Here is a 19,526-nt window from a genome sequence, read left to right as displayed (position 1 = left end):
CCAAATACATTTAAACTCAGTTTTTCACAATTCTTGATATTTAGAATAATAGTAGAGAGAATGGTTTATTTCAGCTTTTACATTCCCACTGGGTCAGAAGTTTACATACACTCAATTCGTATTTGGTATTTGGTAGCCTTTAAATTGTTTAACTTGGGTCAAACGTTCCAGGTAGCCTTCCACAAGCTTCCCACAATAAGTTGGGTGAATTTTGGCCCATTCCTCCTAACAGAGCTGGTGTAACTGAGTCAGGTTTGTAGGCCTCCTTGCTCGCACACACTTTTTTAGTTCTGCATACAAATGTTCTATGGGATTGAGGTCAGGGCTTTGTGATGGCCACTCCAATACCTTGACTTTGTTGTCCTTAAGCCATTTTGCCACAACTTTGCTTGCAAGTAAGTATGCTTGGGGTCATTGTCCATTTGGAAGACCCATTTGTGTTTAAGCTTTAACTTCCTGACTGATGTCTTGAGATGTTGCTTCAATATATCCACATAATTTTCCTTTGTCATGATGCCATATATTTTGTGAAGTGCACCAGTCCCTCCTGCAGCAAAGCAAAGCACCCCTACAACATGGTGCTGCCACCCCCGTGCTTCACGGTTGGGATGGTGTTCTTCGACTTGCAAGGCTCCCCCTTTTTCCTCCAAACATAAAGATGGTCATTATGGCCAAACAGTTCTATTTTTGTTTCATCAGTCCAGAGGACATTTCTCCAAAAAGTACGATCTTTGTCCCAATGTGTAGTTGCAAACCGTAGTCAGACATTTTTATGGCGCTTTTGGAGCAGTGGCTTCTTCCTTGCTGGGCTGCCTTTCAGATTAGGTCGATATTGGACTCGTTTTACTGTGGATATAGATACTTTCTACCTGTTTCCTCCAGCATCTTCACAAGATCCTTTGCTGTTGTTCTGGGATTGATTTGCACTTTTCGCACCGAAGTACGTTCATCTCTAGGAGACAGAACACGCCTCCTTTCTGAACAGTATGATGGCTGCATGGTCCCATGGGGTTTTTCTTGCGTGCTATTGTTTGTACAGATTAACGTGGTACCTTCAGGCCTTTGGAAATTGCTCCCAAGGATGAACCAGACTTGTGGAGGTCTTGGCTGATTTCTTTTGATTTTCCCATGATGTCAAGCAAAGAGTTTGAAAGTAGGCCTTGAAATACATCCACAGGTACACCTCCAATTGACTCAAACGATGTCAATTAGCCTATCGGAAGCTTCCATTACATACTTTTCTGTTTTTTTCCAAGCTGTTTAAAGGCACAGTCAACTTAGTGTATGTAAACGTCTGACCCACTGGAATTGTAATGCAGTGAATTATAAGTGAAATAATCTGTCTGTAAACAATTGTTAGAAAAATCACTTGTCATGCACAAAGTAGATGTCCTAACCGACTTGCCAAAACTATAGTTTGTTAACAAGAAATTTGTGGAGTGGTTGAAAAACGAGTTTTAATGACTCCAACTTAAGTGTATGTAAACTTCCGACTTCAACTGTATATATAATAATTAGGTGGGTGCTTATATGTGTCATATTTCACATGTGAATTGGAAAAAAACATTTTTACATATCCCCCTCCCCCTGAGGCACCCTCAGAGAGTGAGGTCACAACCAGGGATCAGCCATTATTAACGGGAGACCCTGGAGCAATTAAGGTGCCTTGCTCAAGGGCACATCGACAGTTTTTCACCTATTCGGGTGGGGGAATTAAAACCAGTGACCTTTTGCTTACTGGCCCAACTGGCCTTTTTTCCCTTCTGTTATTTGATCATCAAGGAGGGCAGAAGGGGGTACTTTAAACTCTCAGAGCCTTGTACGTGCCCTTTCTTGTTGTAGCACTAAGACAAAAACACTGCTTTTCTAGAGGTGTGCTGTGTTGGTATTGAGCTGTCAGCGCATGGCAATATCCCTCGCAAACAAGGAAGCTCCGTATGAAACACTAGGGTCCCCCTGGGAGAGCTCATGCTAATACTGATGTAATCTGTGATCACTGAGGATCAGCACAGAGACAATGGCTGACTGGCTCGATAGAGCTATAGGAAGTAGACTCTATATAGTACATGTCTCTAGATGGAGCTATAACAAGTAGATTGGCCTGTAGCTGGCTCCATAGAGCTACAGCAAGTATCAAATCAAATGTACTCATTAAAGCACTTTTTACTTCCGCAGATGTCACAAAGTGCTTGTACAGAAGCCCAGCCTAAAAGCCCAAACATCAAGCAATGCAGATTTAGAAGCACTGTGGCAAGGAAAAACTCCCTAGAAAGGCAGGAATCTAGGACGGAACCTAGAGAGGAACCAGGCTCTGAGGGGTGGCCAGTTCTCTTTTGGCAGCGCCAGGTGGAGATTATAAGAGTACACGGCCATTAAGGCCAGATTGTTCTTAAAGATGTTCAAACGTTCATAGATGACCAACAGGGTCAATTAATAATCACAGTGGTTGTAGAGGGTGCAACAGGTCAGCACCTCAGGAGTAAATGTAAGTTAGCTTTTCATAGCTGAGCATTCTGAGGTGCGGTAGAGAGAGAGAGAGAGAGAAGGAGGGGGAGAGAGTGAGGGAGAGGGAAAGAGAGGGGCGAAAACAGCAGGTCCAGGACAAGGTACCACGTCCAGTGAACAGGTCAGGGTTCCGTAGCCACAGGCAAAACAACAGAAACTGGATCAGCAGCAAGACCAGGTGGACTAGGGACAGGGACAGCCAGGAGTCACCAGGCCAGGTAGTCCTTGAGGCATGGTCCTAGGGCTCAGTGGACTGGCTTGTAGCTGAATCCGGATACACTTAGAAAAAGGGTTCCAAAGTGGGTTTTCGGCTGTCCCCAAAGGAGAACCTTTTTTGACTCCAGGTAGAACTCTTTTGGGTTCCATGTAGAACCCTCTGTGGAAAGGGTTGTACATGGAACCAAACAGCTTTCTACCTGGAACCAAAATGTTTCTACCAGGAACCGAATAGGTTTCTTCAAAGGGTTCTCCTATGGGTACAGCCAAAGAGCCCTTTAAGGTTCTAGATAGCACCTTTTTTTCCTGAGAGCATAGAGCTATAACAACTGCACATGAAGCTAGCTCTAAGAGCTATAGTAAGTGGAGTGGACTGACCTGTAGCTGACTCTGATGGAATTGACTGATTGTTGATGTCTCTCTGAGGATGCAGCAAGTGCAGTGGATTGACTTGTAACTGACCCTAACAGCATGTCGATGGCCTATAGTTGACTGTTGAGCTAATCTATTCAGACGGCCTAGTGGCATGTTCATGTTAATGATTTGACCTCTAATATGTGAGGTAATTACCAGCAGCCTGTGTGGTCACATTGTGCCTTTGGGCGATTCCACGCGAACAGAAAATATTTTCTATATCTCAGATTGTTCTGGCTATTCTCCCATAGAAACTTCATTGGAAGTAATGTTAGAAAAGTTTTTTTAAATTTGTTTCACAAACCATTTTTGAGAAAATCGTGATGAAAGTGGCTTTTTTTAGGCTGCCTCCTGTAAGACCCTATGATCTGTGAACCGTACATGAAACAGACAACATCATGGTGTCGTTGTACACTTTTATAGTGTGCTCTATCATAAGGAGTATGTCTAGATTCTGAAATAAAAACAAGGACTTATTCATTTATTCAATATTAGACATATTGTTTAGAACACTACCCTCTACAAGAACATACCATTTCCATAGTGGGCTCTCTACTAATTCTATAGGTATGATCAATTTTATGAGCACTACCGACACAGTGAATGGGAAAATGGATTCAAAAGGAAACTTGACTGGCTGACTTACGAATCCTAAAGGAGGGCTGTGATTGGTTAATTACCTATCACTTCAATTGGTCATGTCATTAAAAGTACCAGAGAGCCATTCTGGACATTTGAAATGAGTATATTGTTACAAACAATATGTCTAAAACTAAGCTAAATCAAAAGGGTCGCTTTGAGATATTCATATTTTTTTTATGTTGAATAAAGAAATGTATTTCAGAATCTAGACATATTCCTTATAGGTCTAAAAAGGCCCAAAATGTAATTACCAATTTCATCATGACTTTCTCCAAAATGCTTTGTGATACAAATGTAAAAACCATGTTTAACATCCTTCCTCCCTATGAGGTTTCTATGTGAGAATTGCCAGAACAATCTGAGATACAGTACCAAAAAAACATTTTCTAACTGATCCAGGGTCAGTGGGTGGTTTACTCTTAATACTACGGTTAACTGGTAGCCTACCCATTGACAGTCATATTCTATTTAACCACCAGACCGTTGAAATAAGCTTCTGGCTGGATCACAAATGCCTTTTGAATTGGCATTTTGTAATAAAAATAACCTAAATGACATTGTTATAACAACCCTTTTAACACAGCAGCCAATGAGATCAACTGGAGTGTTCCCTTGTGCCAATAAGATCGCAGCAAGATGTTTCCGTGTCCAAATGACCATCACGACCATTACGGCTCATCAGGAGTCAATTGACAGCTAGGACAGTCGCCAAGGTAACCCGTCACACGGTGATGGGTTGACACGGTGATGTGTTAGGACCCCAAGGACACTATGTCACTCACTGTCACACCGGGGCCTCATCTGTCACTGTGGAGGGAGATAACTACGAGATTGCGTGGGGGGGAGAAAGCGAGAAAGGGAGAGAGAAGAGAGTAGAGAAAGAGACAGATCCTAGAGGAGAGTAGTGAGAGTCCAAAGAGAGGTAGGGAGAGAGGGAGAGATAGTAAGGAGAAAGGAGAGTATGGAGAGGAGAGAGAGAATATTTTTATTTTACCTTTATTTAACTAGGCAAGTCAGTTAAGAACAAATTCTTATTTTCAATGACGACCTAGGAACAGTGGGTTAACTGCCTAGTTCAGGGGAGAAAGAGAATATGGAATAGAGAGAGAGAGAGACAGTGAAGAGGAAAGTGAGAGAGAGACATAATAGGTTGCCATGGAAAGAAAAAATTGTGACCTTCTCCCACAGTTCTCCTGTAGAGGACTTAATCTGCTGTAATTACCTGTCAAGTCAATAGGATTGGAGTGTGATGGAGGAGAGGACTCACACCAGGTGATTACCATGACAATCACACCTCATACCCACTGACATGATGATAGTGCAGACAAGAATATACAGCGACCTCTCTGTCTTAAAGGGAATGGTCTCAGATACGGTTAGTCATAGGGTTGTATGCCTCAAGGCAGTGGTGTAAAGTACTTAAGTAAAACTACTTTGAAGTACTACTTAAGTCTTTTTTCCCCGGGTATCTGTACTTCACTTCACTATTTATATTTTTGCCAACTTCTACTTTTACTTCACTACATTCCTCAAGAAAATAATGTACTTTTTACATTTTCCCTGACACCCCCAAATTATTTTGACAGGAAAATGGTCCAATTCACACACTTAACTAGAAAACATCCCTGTTCATCCCTACTGCCTCTGATCTGTTAGACTCATTAAACACAAATGCTTTGTTTGTAAATGATGTGTGAGTGTTGGAGTGTGCCCCTGTCTATCCGTCAATCACAAAATCATTTTAAAAAATGGTGCCTTCTGGTTTGTTTAATATAAGGAATTTTAAATGATTTCTACTTTTACGTTTGATACTTAAGTACATTTGAGCAATTCCATGTACTTTTGATACTTAAGTATATTTATAACCAAATACTTTTAGACTTTTACTCAAGTAGTATTTTACTGGGTGACTTTCACTTTTACTTGAGTCATTTTCTATGAAGTTATCTCTACTTTTACTCAAGTATGACAATTGAGTACTTTTTCCACCACTGCCCCAAGGCAGTATTTGAGCTATTAGTTATTTTTACTCTTCCAATTGGTTGGTTGATAAATAGGTTGGGGTAGGCAGCTCACTCCAGATGATTATCACGACAATCAAACCTCATACCTACTGATATTATGATGGAGAAGAATATACTGTGATCTCTCTGCCTTAAAGGGAATGGTCCAGTGCTGTATCTGAGCTATGAGTTTCTCTCACTTTTCAGTGACCCTCCCTTTATGGTTTTCAAAGCGACAGTCTGGTATCTAGGAAACAGTTCAATGGTCATTTTAGTTTATATATATAAAACATTAGGAACACCGGCTCTTTCCATGACAAAAAACTGACCATGTGACTCCAGGTGAAAGCTATGAACCCTTTAGTGATGTCACTTGTTAAATCAACTTCAATCAGTTGTCGTAACGTTGTATTGATTCATGCGACAACTGCTGACCATCGAACGATTAACGGTTTATAATTACGGGATTAAATGAATCGGGTAATTAGTAACTCATTCACCTGGGGCACCGTGGGGAAGTTTTGTTACTTTACAACCTTATTTTGGCTTGCGTTTCTATTTCCCAAATTAACTCAAAGAATATCAGAATATCCATTATACAGCCGTCGTTAATTCATCAAATTCCTCTACAGTCTCATTCTGAACATCGTATAATCTGCACATGATCGAGTCTCACTAAATAAGTCCCTACCACACCAATTGAGTTGATTATTTATTTACTAACAAGCTAAAAGGATAATATAAGATTCACAAACACACAGTCTAGGCTATTAGAACTTAGTATAATGAAACACGTCCCTAGCGGGCCGACACAGTATGACACGTGTTACACAAAATGGGGGTTTCAAAAGAGAGAGAAAGAGAGAGAGTGCACGAGAAAAGCACACTTGGGTGCATCTGTCGACTATGCTTATTTTAACCCTAACCTTGCCCCGAACTGCCGCTCTTATGGGTCAGAAGATAATGATGTAATTACGTGTTGAAGGTCTCCGATGAGGTGTTTCGTCGTGGGCCGGGTTCCGACTTCTCTGATGACGGCACGTCTTCGGTTACCGGGTACAACTCTCTGTTTCTCCTCACGATGTGAGTGTCCTTTCTCTTAGAGGTCTGTTTCCCCGCCCTTGCTCTGAAAAGGGTTCTTCGGAGGACGGCTAATCAGCCGTGTAGATGGTTCCAGCGTGGGAATGAAAGCAGTGTAGACACACGATTCCTTGGAGAGCTTCCTTAAGATTTACCATGGGCGGCAGGTGTCATAACCCCCCCCCCCCCCCCCCCCCCCCCCCCCCCCCCCACCTCCATATCTCTCGATCTCTCCCCCGCTGATGGGAGTGAGAGACATCTCTGTAGGATTATGGTCCACGGTAACCGGACCCAAACAGGCCAGTCATGGCACAGTGTAAATGAAGGGGATGATTTTTAAGCCTTGAGATAATTGAGACATGGATTGTGTGGGGTATGGTAGTAGATGCCAAGAGCAGCGGGTTGAGCGTAACTGCCACACTGCTGTGTTTTTCACGCTCAACATGGGCCAGCATCCTTGTGGAACGCTTTTGACACCTTGTAGAGTCCATGCACTGACAAATTGAGGCTGTTCTGAAAGCAAAAGGGGGTGAAACTAAATATTAGGACAGTGTTATATATAGTGCATTCAGAAAGTATTCAGACCCCTTCACTATTTACACATTTTGTTACGTGACAACCTTATTATGAAATGTATTCTATAGTTTTTTTTCAATCTACACACAATACCCTATAATGACAAATCAAAAACGGAAAATATCAAATTAACATAAGTATTCAGAACCTTTACTCAGTACTTTGTTGAAGCACCTTTGGCAAGTCTTCTTGGGTATGACGCTACAAGCTCGGCACACCGGTATTTGGGGAGTTTATCCCATTCTTCTCTACATATCCTCTCAAGCTCTGTCAGGTTTGCTCCGTTCATCTTTCCCTCGATCCTGACTAGTCTCCCAGTCCCTGCCGCTGAAAAACATCCCCACAGCATGATGCTGCCACCACCATGCTTCACCGTAGGGAGGGTGCCAGGTTTCCTCCAAACGTGACGCTTGACATTCAGGACAAAGAGTTCCATCTTGGTTTCATCAGACCAGAGAATCTTGTTTCTCATGGTCTGAGAGTCCTTTGGTGCCTTTTAGCAAACTCCAAGTGGGCTGTCATGTGCATTTTACTGAGGAGTGGTTTGCGTCTAGCCACTCTACCATAAAGGCCTGATTGGTGGAGTGCTGCAGAGATGGTTGTCCTTCTGGAAGGTTCTCCCATCTCCACAGAGGAACTCTGAAGCTCTGTCAGAGTGATCACCTCCCTGACCAAGACCCTTCTCCTCCGATTGCTCAGTTTGGCAGGGCGGCCAGCTCTAGGAAGAGTCTTGGTGGTTCCAAACTTCTTCCATTCAAGAATGATGGAGGCCACTGTCTTCTTGGGGACATTCAATGCTACAGAAATGTTTTGGTACCCTTCCTCAGATCTGTGCCCCTCCACAATCCTGTCTTGGAGCTCTTCGGACAATTCCTTTGACCTCATGGCTTGGTTTTTGCTCTGACATGCACTGTCAACTGTGGGACCTTTTATAGGCATATGTGTGCCTTTCCAAATCATGTCCAATCAATTGAATTTAGCACAGGTGGACTCAATCAAGTAGAAACATCTCAAGGATGATCAATGAGCTAAATTTTGAGGCTCATAGCAAAGGGTCTGAATACTTATGTAAATAAGTACATACATTTGCTAAAATGATTTAAAAAAAGGGGTTTTGCTTTGTCATTATGGGATATTGTGTGTAGATTGATGACTAGAAAATGGTATTTTATCCATTTTACAATAAGGCTGTAATGTAACAAAATGTGGAAAAAATGAAGGGGTCTAAATGAAATGTATGCACTGAACAAAAATATGAATGCAACATGTAATAGTTTCTAAGACTTTACTGAGTTGAAATTCATATAAGGAAATCAGTCAATATTAATAAACAAATTAGGCCTAATCTATGGATTTCACATGACTGGGCAGGGGTGCAGCCATGGGTGGGCCTGTGAGGGCATAGTCCCACTCAATTGGCAGCCAGGCCCACCCACTGGGAGCCAGGCCCAGCCAATCAGATTGAGTCCCCCCCCCCAAAAAAAAACGATTCTCCAGGTGAAGGAGCCAGATGTGGAGGTCCTGGGCTGGCGAGGTTACATGTGGTCTGGGTTGTGAGGCCGGTTGGACGTACTGACAAATTCTCGAAATCGACATTGGAGGCAGCTTATGGTAGAGAAATTAACATTCAGTTCTCTGGTAACAGCTCTGGTGAACATTCCTGCAGTCAGCATGACAATTGTATGCCATCTCAAAACTTGAGACATCTGTGGCATTGTGTTGTGAGACAAAACTGCACATTTTAGAGTGGCTTTGTATTGTGCCCAGCACAATGTGCACCTGTGTAGTGGTCATGCTGTTTAATCAGCTTCTTGCTATGCCACACCTGTCAGGTGGATGGATTATCCCCAACAGGGATGTAAACAAATGTGTGCACAACATCTGAGAGAAATGAGCTTTTTGTGCGCATGGAATTTTTCTGGGATTTTTTACATCAGCTCATGAAACATGGGACCAACACTTTACATGTTGTGTTTATATTTTAGTTCAGTGTATATAGTTCCAATGGTCCAGTTAGTTAAAGCATGGTGGATGTGTAGTACATGGGGATGTGTGAAACTTACTCCTCAACATGAAGTTTCCCAACTTTCGCCAGTGAATAGCTAGCTTTTTGTGTTGCGCCGATTGGCAAGACAAGGTGGTCACGTGTGCTAGCATCCACCATAGTGTGCTAGCAAGGCAGAGGTCCTTGGTGTGAGCTGAATCAGGAGGTGGTACTTGCACACTTGCAACACCAGGGTTGTGGGTTTGACTCCCTGCAAGGACCACATGCTGTGAATACCAATAATATATTTTCTGTATTTCACTTTGGATAAACCCACCTGCTATATCATTATTATTATACTAATATATTTTCTATTTTTAAAGCCCTTTTAAATCCTTTAAAATAATTTTTGCACATTGTGTCAGTGAAAGTTTGCAGAAAATGTATCTTATTCATCTTCAGAATATATTAATTATATTGTAATCGTGTAAATGGTATATCAGTCAGTTTGGCCCAATGCGTTGTCTGGCTGTGTTTTACAGTTGAAGTCGGAAGTTTACATACACCTTAGCCAAATACATTTAACTCAGTTTTTCACAATTCCTGACATTTAATCCTAATAAAAATGCACTATCTTAGGTCAGTTAGGATCACCACTTTATTTTAAGAATGTGAAATGTCAGAATGTCATAATAGTAGAGAGAGTGATTTATTTCAGCTTTTATTTCTTTCATCACATTCCCAGTGGGTCAGAAGTTTACATACACTAAATTAGTATTTGGTATCATTGCCTTTAAATTGTTTAACTTGGGTCAAACATCTCGGGTAGCCTTCCACAAGCTTCCCACAAAAAGCTGGGGGAATTTTGGCCAATTCCTCCTGACAGAGTTGGTTTGTAGGCCTCCTTGCTTGCAAGGCCTTTTTCAGTTCTGCTTTGTGATGGCCACTCCAATAGCCATTTTGTCGTTAGCCATTTTGTCGTTAGCCATTTTGCCACAACTTTGGAAGTATTGTCGATTTGGAAGACCCATTTGCGACCAAGCTTTAACTTTCTGACTGATGTCTTTAGATGTTGCTTCAATATAACCACATAATTTTCCTGCCTCATGATGCCATCTCTTTTTTTTTTCTTTTTTTTTTTTTTTACCCCTTTTTCTCCCCAATTTTTAGTCTCATCGCTACAACTCCCGTACGGGCTCGGGAGAGACGAAGGTTGAAAGTCATGCGTCCTCCGATACACAACCCAACCCACTGCTTCTTAACACAGCACGCATCCAACCCGGAAGCCAACCGCACCAAAGTGTCGGAGGAAACACTGTGCACCTGACAACTTTGGTTAGCGTGCACTGCGCCCGGCCCGCCACAGGAGTCGCTGGTGCGCGATGAGACAAGGATATCCCTACCGGCCAAGACCTCCCTAACCTGGACGACGCTAGGCCAATTGTGCATCGCCCCACGGACCTCCCGGTCGCTGCCGGTTACAACAGAGCCTGGGCGCGAACCCAGAGTCTCTGGTGGCACAGCTGAAGCTGCAGTACAGCGCCCTTAACCACTGCGCCACCTTGATGCCATCTATTTTGTGAAGTGCACCAGTCCCTCCTGCAGCAAAGCACCCCACAACATGATGCTGCCACCCCCGTGCTTCACGGTTGGGATGGTGTTCTTCGGCCTGCAAGCCTCCCCCTTTTTCCTCCAAACACAACAATGGTCATTATGGCCAAATATTTCTATTTTTGTTTCATCAGACCAGAGGACATTTCTCCAAAAAGTATGATCTTTGTCCCCCATGTGCAGTTGCAAACCGTAGTCAGACTTTTTTATGGCGCTTTTGGAGCAGTGGCTTCTTCCTTGCTGAGCGGACTTTCAGGTTATGGGAATATAGGACTCCTTTTACTATGGATATAGATACTTTTGTACCTGTTTCCTCCAACATCTTCACAAGGTCCTTTGTTGTTGTTCTGGGATTGATTTGCACTTTTCGCACCAAATACGTTAATCTCTAGGAGACAGAACGCGTCTCCTTCCTGAGCGGTATGACAGCTGCGTGGTCCCATGGTGTTTATACTTGCGTACTATTGTTTGTACAGATGAACGTGATACCTTCAGGCATTTGGAAATTGCTCCCAAGGATGAACCAGACTTGTGGATGTCTACAATTTATTTTCTTTTGATTCTCCCATGATGTCAAGCAAAGAGACACTGAGTTTGAAGGTAGGCATTGAAATACATCCACAGGTACACCTCCAATTGACTCAAATTATGTCAATTAGCCTATCAGAAGCTTCTAAAGCCATGACATAATTTTTTATTTGTTTGTTAAGTTGTTTAAAGGCACAGTAAACTTCTGACCCACTGGAATTGTGATACAGTGAATTATACATGAAATAATATGTCTGTAAACAATTGTTGTAAAATGACTTGTGTCATGCACAAAGTAGATGTCCTAACCGACTTGCCAAAACTATAGCTCGTTGAAAAGAAATGTGTGGAGTGGTTGAAAAACGGGTTTTAATGACTCCAACCTAAGTGTATGTAAACCTCCGACTTCAACTGTAGCTGTTGTCTAAGTAGATTGACTGTGTATAGATTGACTGTGTCTATGACCTTGGGTTGTCTAGCCAGCAGCCACCAAATAATCCTGTAAAGAGAAGTGGAACAATCAGAGCATAAAGAGGATAAAGAGCCTGACCTTACACGCACGCGCACGCACGCACGCACGTGTCTGCACCCACGACCTCTCTGATTCACTAGGGTGAAATAAATACAGCCGTGGTTGCACGTAATTGCATCCACCGGAGTGCGGGGAATGTCAACATTAGTTCCACTTCATAGTTTCATAACTCAGGCCTTTGCGGCAGTGTGTACCATTAATAATTATACTCTAGGTGGTAGGAAGTCTGGGATTGAAGAATTACATTAATTCATGTATTAGCCTAAGCTAGGCAGGCAAAGTATGCTGCTAGCACAGGAAGCTGTAGGGCAGTAAGAGAAGGATGCTTACTTAATGATGTGAATTGGAGACTGGGCTCAGCTAAATAGTGAACGCTCCACGCTCTCTTGTTATTAGGCGTTTATCGATTGTTTACTACCTCTCCCTCCCTCTCTCTCTCTCTCTCTATCTATCTCTCTCTCTCTCCCTCTTTCCCTCTCTCCCTCTCTCTGTCTCTGTTTCTGTCTCCCTCTCTCTCTCTCTCTCTGTCTCTCTCTCTCTCTCTCTCTGTCTCTCTCTCTCTCTCTCTCTCTCTCTCTCTCTCTGTCTCTCTCTCTCTCTCTCTCTCTCTCTCTCTCTCTCTCTCTCTGTCTCTCTCTCTCTCTCTCTCTCTCTCTCTCTCTCTGTCTCTGTCTCCCTCTCTCGCTCTCTCTCTCTCTCGCTCTCTCTCTCTCTCTCTCTCTCTCTCTCTCTCTCTCTGTCTTTCTCTGTCTCTCTGTCTCTCTCTCTCTCTCTCTCTCTCTCTCTCTGTCTCTGTCTCCCTCTCTCGCTCTCTCTCTCTCTCGCTCTCTCTCTCTCTCTCTCTCTCTCTCTCTCTCTCTCTCTCTCTGTGTAGTGATGGGGGGAGTGGAGTCTCGTGGGGTGCTCAGGAAGATCAGTGACATGCTGGAGGTGATCCTGAAGAGGATGGACAGCCTCTCCAAACTGGACAACAGCACCACCAGCGACACCCGCCGTCTGGATGAACTCAGCTCGGCCATCAACAGGTACGGTCTGGATGGAGTGGTGGGCTTAGGACAGGCATCTTACCGTCCTTGTCTTCCCTTTTTCTCACTCACTCTTTTTCCTCCTCTCTTGTTGTTCTCTTCAGAGCCTCTGCTTTCTCTCCTCGTTTGGCTGCCAGGTAGTCTGGTCTGCCCTCGGCAGCTTTACAAGGGCAGGGTTGTCTAACCTTGTCGCTCCCTTCTTCCAAGCACAGATCCGCCAATGTCCAGTTTGACTGTCTGCGCTCTCCATTCAATCCCTTTTACTGCATTTCACATCCAACTTCTAAGGGTCAGGTTGAACTCTGGAAAGATACAGAAAGCTACACAGATGAGAGATACATGCATTGAGGACATTCGAAACATGCTTTCATACTTGTATTCGTTTTTTTCAATAGGACAGTGACAGGACAGACAGTGAACGAGGAATGACAGCTACTGTAGGAAGGCCAAGGGTAGGAATGGAACATACAATAGACCAATAACCCTGTTGCCGTGGGGCATACATGCACGTGGTCCAGGAGCTGAGAGCGTTACCACTCGATCAGACTCCGGCACTAGAATCCCTCATTTCTATAGCCAACAGAATCAGGCCTCGTTAAATAATGCCAGACGAACACTGAAGTTCAGCCCTGCATGTGAAAAAGGGAGCGTAAGGTGTGATATATATTGTCTGGCGCAGATGTGAACTTTTATCTGGTGATGTTCCACTCTTGCGTGAAGACTGTTTCACACCACCTACTAATTTGAGCCAGTTTGCTACAACAGGAAAATATTCAGGCAGCAACAACAAATGTAATTTGTTATGTGGATTATAATTAACCCCCTAGAGTCGATTGACACACCAGTGCATGAATTTACGTTGCATAACAAAAAAAATCCCCATCAAAAATCTGTCAGTTTAAACTGGAGATATGTTTTTTTGCATCGGACGTGTCTCAATCCACCGCATCCTCCAGTGTCTCACTTCCTCAACTGCGGTGAAAGGAGGCAGAGCTGTAGCGGTGCTAGTCAGACCGTGAGACATCTTCTCATGCAAACGTCTGTAGTGTCCGAACGGTTTCATCTACTGTTTAACAAACGGTTTAACCATTGAACCCCACAAGTGTCAAGAGACCCGTCTAAAGTTGATACCGTCGATGTGCTCACTTCTGTTTGGTAGCTTCCGAACCGTTTGGGCTACAAACGAATGGGAAAGGGGAGATTCTAACAAACACGATGGTGTTCTCCATTTTGTTTTAAAAAACAACTGAAAATATGAAGGTAGTTTTGTGCCCCCCCCAAAAAAAGTAAAATATGTGTAAAAAATATATATACAGTGCCTTGCGAAAGTATTCGGCCCCCTTGAACTTTGCGACCTTTTGCCACATTTCAGGCTTCAAACATAAAGATATAAAACTGTAATTTTTTGTGAAGAATCAACAACAAGTGGGACACAATCATGAAGTGGAACGACATTTATTGGCTATTTCAAACTTTTTTAACAAATCAAAAACTGAAAAATTGGGTGTGCAAAATTATTCAGCCCCCTTAAGTTAATACTTTGTAGCGCCACCTTTTGCTGCGATTACAGCTGTAAGTCGCTTGGGGTATGTCTCTATCAGTTTTGCACATCGAGAGACTGAACATTTTTCCCATTCCTCCTTGCAAAACAGCTCGAGCTCAGTGAGGTTGGATGGAGAGCATTTGTGAACAGCAGTTTTCAGTTATTTCCACAGATTCTCGATTGGATTCAGGTCTGGACTTTGACTTGGCCATTCTAACACCTGGATATGTTTATTTTTGAACCATTCCATTGTAGATTTTGCTTTATGTTTTGGATCATTGTCTTGTTGGAAGACAAATCTCCGTCCCAGTCTCAGGTCTTTTGCAGACTCCATTTTTTTTTTTTTCTTTTGCAGACTCCATTCTTCCAGAATGGTCCTGTATTTGGCTCCATCCATCTTCCCATCAATTATAACCATCTTCCCTGTCCCTGCTGAAGAAAAGCAGGCCCAAACCATGATGCTGCCACCACCATGTTTGACAGTGGGGATGGTGTGTTCAGCTGTGTTGCTTTTACGCCAAACATAACGTTTTGCATTGTTGCCAAAAAGTTCAATTTTGGTTTCATCTGACCAGAGCACCTTCTTCCACATGTTTGGTGTGTCTCCCAAGTGGCTTGTGGCAAACTTTAAACAACACTTTTTATGGAAATCTTTAAGAAATGGCTTTCTTCTTGCCACTCTTCCATAAAGGCCAGATTTGTGCAATATACAACTGATTGTTGTCCTATGGACAGAGTCTCCCACCTCAGCTGTAGATCTCTGCAGTTCATCCAGAGTGATCATGGGCCTCTTGGCTGCATCTCTGATCAGTCTTCTCCTTGTATGAGCTGAAAGTTTAGAGGGACGGCCAGGTCTTGGTAGATTTGCAGTGGTCTGATACTCCTTCCATTTCAATATTATCGCTTGCACAGTGCTCCTTGGGATGTTTAAAGCTTGGGAAATCTTTTTGTATCCAAAACCGGCTTTAAACTTCTTCACAACAGTATCTCGGACCTGCCTGGTGTGTTCCTTGTTCTTCATGATGCTCTCTGCGCTTTTAACGGACCTCTGAGACTATCACAGTGGAGGTGCATTTATACGGAGACTTGATTACACACAGGTGGATTGTATTTATCATCATTAGTCATTTAGGTCAACATTGGATCATTCAGAGATCCTCACTGAACTTCTGGAGAGAGTTTGCTGCACTGAAAGTAAAGGGGCTGGGCTTTTGATTTGTTAAAAAAGTTTGAAATATCAAATAAATGTCGTTCCACTTCATGATTGTGTCCCACTTGTTGTTGATTCTTCACAAAAAAATACAGTTTTATATCTTTATGTTTGAAGCCTGAAATGTGGCAAAAGGTCGCAAAGTTCAAGGGGGTCGAATACTTTCGCAAGGCACTGTATATATCTATTTACAGTACCAGTCAAAAGTTTGTACACACCTCATGATAGGGATTTTTTGCTATTTTCTACTTTGTAGAATAATAGTGAAGACATAAAAATATATTATTGATTTGTTTAACTACATGATATGTGTTATGTGTTATTTTTAGATATAACATCATATTCATTTGTAAATGGCCAAATGAATCAGTCAGTTCATCAATTATGCATTCCCATCTACTGTACAGTCAATGCATCTTTAATTACTAGAGGTAGTGTGAGTACAGTTACTCTGCTTCGTAATATGTCATTGGACCAGAACCCCTGAGTGGCCCCCAGGGAGAGTTTGGCTCCAGGCAAGGTGTCCCTATGGCCCCTCAGAGGCTTAGACCTCTGTGACTTGGTGATGTGCCCTTTAAAACACATGACCTACACCACTATGTATCTGTCACTATGGGACTGTGCAGACATGAGTAAGAAATGGAGAGAAAGAAAGCGAGAGGGGAAGGGCGAAAAAGGGACTGAAAGAGAAGAAAAAGATCGATATGGAGACTGAGATAGGAGAGAGAGAGAGAGAGAGACAGAGAGAGAGAGACAGAGAGAGAGAGACAGAGAGAGAGAGAGAGAGAGAGAGAGAGAGAGAGAGAGAGAGAGAGAGAGAGAGACAGAGAGAGAGAGAGAGAGAGAGAGAGAGAGACAGAGAGAGAGAGACACAGAGAGAGAGAGAGAGGAGTCTAAAATAAGAAAGACAAGCAATGCTGTGGTGGGGCAAAAGACAGAGGGAGAGACATCGTGCCGGAGAGGGTTCTCCTGTGTTACGTCACGCAATCAGGCAATATCCCATCGTCCTCGGCCCATGCCTTATGAGGTTGGGAAACCAAAATTGCTACAGAGACACATTAAAGGATAAGTATACATATTTGATGTACTGGGAAGGCACGCTCTTCAGAATAACAGAGGCGGAGGCCACCTTTACCATGAGACAGACAAGCTGGAGAAGGAGAGGGAGACAAAGAGAGAGAGCAACATGAGGGAGTAGGGTGAGGAAACAGGTTTTGGTTTGTTTCTTGTGTGTTCCCGGAAAAGGACTAACTTGACGGAGCGAAGGGGACGGAGGGAGAGAGAAAAAGAGAGAGGAATAGAGAGAGAGAGAGAGAGAGAGAGAGAGAGAGAGAGACATCCAACAGCTAATGATTAAGTGATAGAAAGCGAGTGAAATGGAGAAAATAGAAAAGAGGGGGAGCGGGAGAGGGAGATTAAAAGTAGAGATGAGTGATGTAATAGGAATCACAGTCCACTGGAGCAGAGAGAGCGACGTGGCTCGTCCCCTCCGCGGCAGTCGCCGACTCTAAATGTGTGAGTGAGCGTGCATGTGTTCCTCGCGGTGTCCTTTGTGCACCGCCATTAATCCTCGTGTGCTCCGTCAGAGGGCTGTGCTCCGTCAGAGGGCTGTGCTCCATCAGAGGGCTGTGCTCCGTCAGAGGGCTGTGCTCCATCAGAGGGCTGTGCTCCGTCAGAGGGCTGTGCTCCGTCAGAGGGCTGTGCTCCGTCAGAGGGCTGTGCTCCGTCAGAGGGCTGTGCTCCGTCAGAGGGCTGTGCTCCGTCAGAGGGCTGTGCTCCGTCAGAGGGCTGTGCTCCATCAGAGGGCTGTGCTCCGTCAGAGGGCTGTGCTCTGTCAGAGGGCTGTGCTCTGTGCTTTGGTCCTGTGCCCAGCCTCGCTGGCTGTAACCACCTCAGGTGAACCATCTAAACCCCCTCAATGAGACTGTCCAACAACTCCCCTCTCCCTCCACAACCACACTCTCCATGACAAAGTCTTGGGGCGCCAGGGTAGCGTTGGACTAGTAACCGGAAGGTTGCAAGTTCAAACCCCCGAGCTGACAAGGTACAAATCTGTCGTTCTGCCCCTGAACAGGCAGTTAACCCACTGTTCCTAGGCCGTCATTGAAAATAAGAATTTGTTCTTAACTGACTTGCCTGGTTAAATAAAGGTAAAATAAAAAAAATAAAAAGTGATTCCAAATCATGTGTCCTGTTGTTGGACACCAAAATCTAACTGGGCTTCTGGCTTTATTATTAATTATTAGAAACACCTCAGGAAATCCATTTATTCTAGTCCACGACAAAGACAGCCGTTCAGCCACTAAGGTGGGCCACTAAGCTCCAGCAATTGTCTTTTGCCCATAGATAACAAATTGTGGCTGTTCTATGCCCTCTATTTCTTTCTGAATGTAGATTATTCCACCAAACAGATTCGGTCTACTAAGCCTCGGCTTAGAGTTCCTGGCTGCACTTGTGTTGAACAGAGTCAGCATGTAGGATCTTAATTTGATCACTCTTTTGTCGCTGAGAAGTTTCCTGCCGAGCAGGAAATGCAAACGTGTAGTGTGTTTGAGTTTTTAAAGGCTTCTAAAGTTTGCAATTTCCGCTTTGAAATTTCAGACTTGAGTTGCCCTCACAAAAAAATTGTTGGAGGAGGGGTGGGTGCTAAGCTGACATATGGAATTGTTTTTAGATGGTCATACTATGGATCATTTAGCTATTTGGTTTTTGAATTTTTAGGACCCCTTTAGGTAGAACATTTGGATTTGTTTCACACTTTTTTTGGTTACTACATGATTCCATGTGTGTTATTTCATCGTTCTGATGTCTTCACGGATTATTCTACAATGTAGAAAATAGTACAAATAAAGAAAAAACCTGGAATGAGTAGGTGTGTCCAAACACTTGACTGGTATTGGTTGGGCCAGGGGTAGGCCGTCAATTGTAAATAAGAATTTGTTCTTAACTGACTTGCCTAGTTAAATAAAATAAATATATATTTTTTTAAATATATGAAGTCGCCACGTTGAAACGCCAGTACGTACGTAGAAAAACGATCAAGGATAAGCACAATAAAGTCAAAGACATATCAGTGCTATTATTCGATAAATTAGGTCTCGGCTTTTTGTATCCTTTACAGCTGTCTACAGCTTGTACTTTAAGCCAGCCACAGTCTGAGAACACTAGTCTAGAATGAGTTTCATTTCCTCTGAGACCGTTTCTCTTTCTGTAGCTAACTCCCCATCACCGTGGACAGACAGTTAGTCAATTAGGCAGCTCAGCAATCTATCCTCTACCTCATCTATAGAAAGCACACACACTCAGTCTCCCTGATCCTCTCTCAGAGCATGATTTGTAAGTGGGGGTTAAATGCTGCCTGCTGACTGGGCAAAATAGTTAGAGGGTATTGCACACCCTCTGTAAACTTAAATTCCTTCCCAAAACTGCCCCTCCCTTCTCATCTGAACTGGGGACTGGTGTTAAACATGCAAGGGAGCCATCTTATCCTGCAGAGGAAATTGTATTGGCTGTTACAGCAGGCGGTATGGGGCCTTTTCTATTTCACGCTCCAACCAAGTGCCTCACAATTAGCCTCTTCACAGCCTGTTAACACTGTCTTACATCTGTAAGAGAGAGAGACAAAGAGGGAGGAAGAGAGCGAGAGAGAGAGAGTTA

At 43.3% G+C, this 19,526-nt stretch overlaps 1 protein-coding gene across 4 annotated transcripts in view; it reads left to right on the top strand.

The window, feature by feature from the left end:
- The window catches only part of LOC110485942 (alpha-1,6-mannosylglycoprotein 6-beta-N-acetylglucosaminyltransferase B), a 161,189-nt gene that overhangs the window by 37,625 nt on the left and 104,038 nt on the right, over nt 1-19,526 (top strand). For all 4 annotated transcript variants that reach the window (XM_036940616.1, XM_036940615.1, XM_036940613.1 and 1 more), the window contains exon 3: nt 12,966-13,116. In XM_036940616.1, coding sequence (XP_036796511.1) covers nt 12,966-13,116 — 151 coding nt within the window. The remainder of the gene's footprint in view (nt 1-12,965; nt 13,117-19,526) is intronic.

The sequence above is a fragment of the Oncorhynchus mykiss genome, chromosome 13 (assembly GCF_013265735.2).
Source record: "Oncorhynchus mykiss isolate Arlee chromosome 13, USDA_OmykA_1.1, whole genome shotgun sequence".
Classification (NCBI taxonomy): Eukaryota; Metazoa; Chordata; class Actinopteri; order Salmoniformes; family Salmonidae; genus Oncorhynchus; species Oncorhynchus mykiss.
This window is presented reverse-complemented; position numbering and strand designations above follow the sequence as displayed.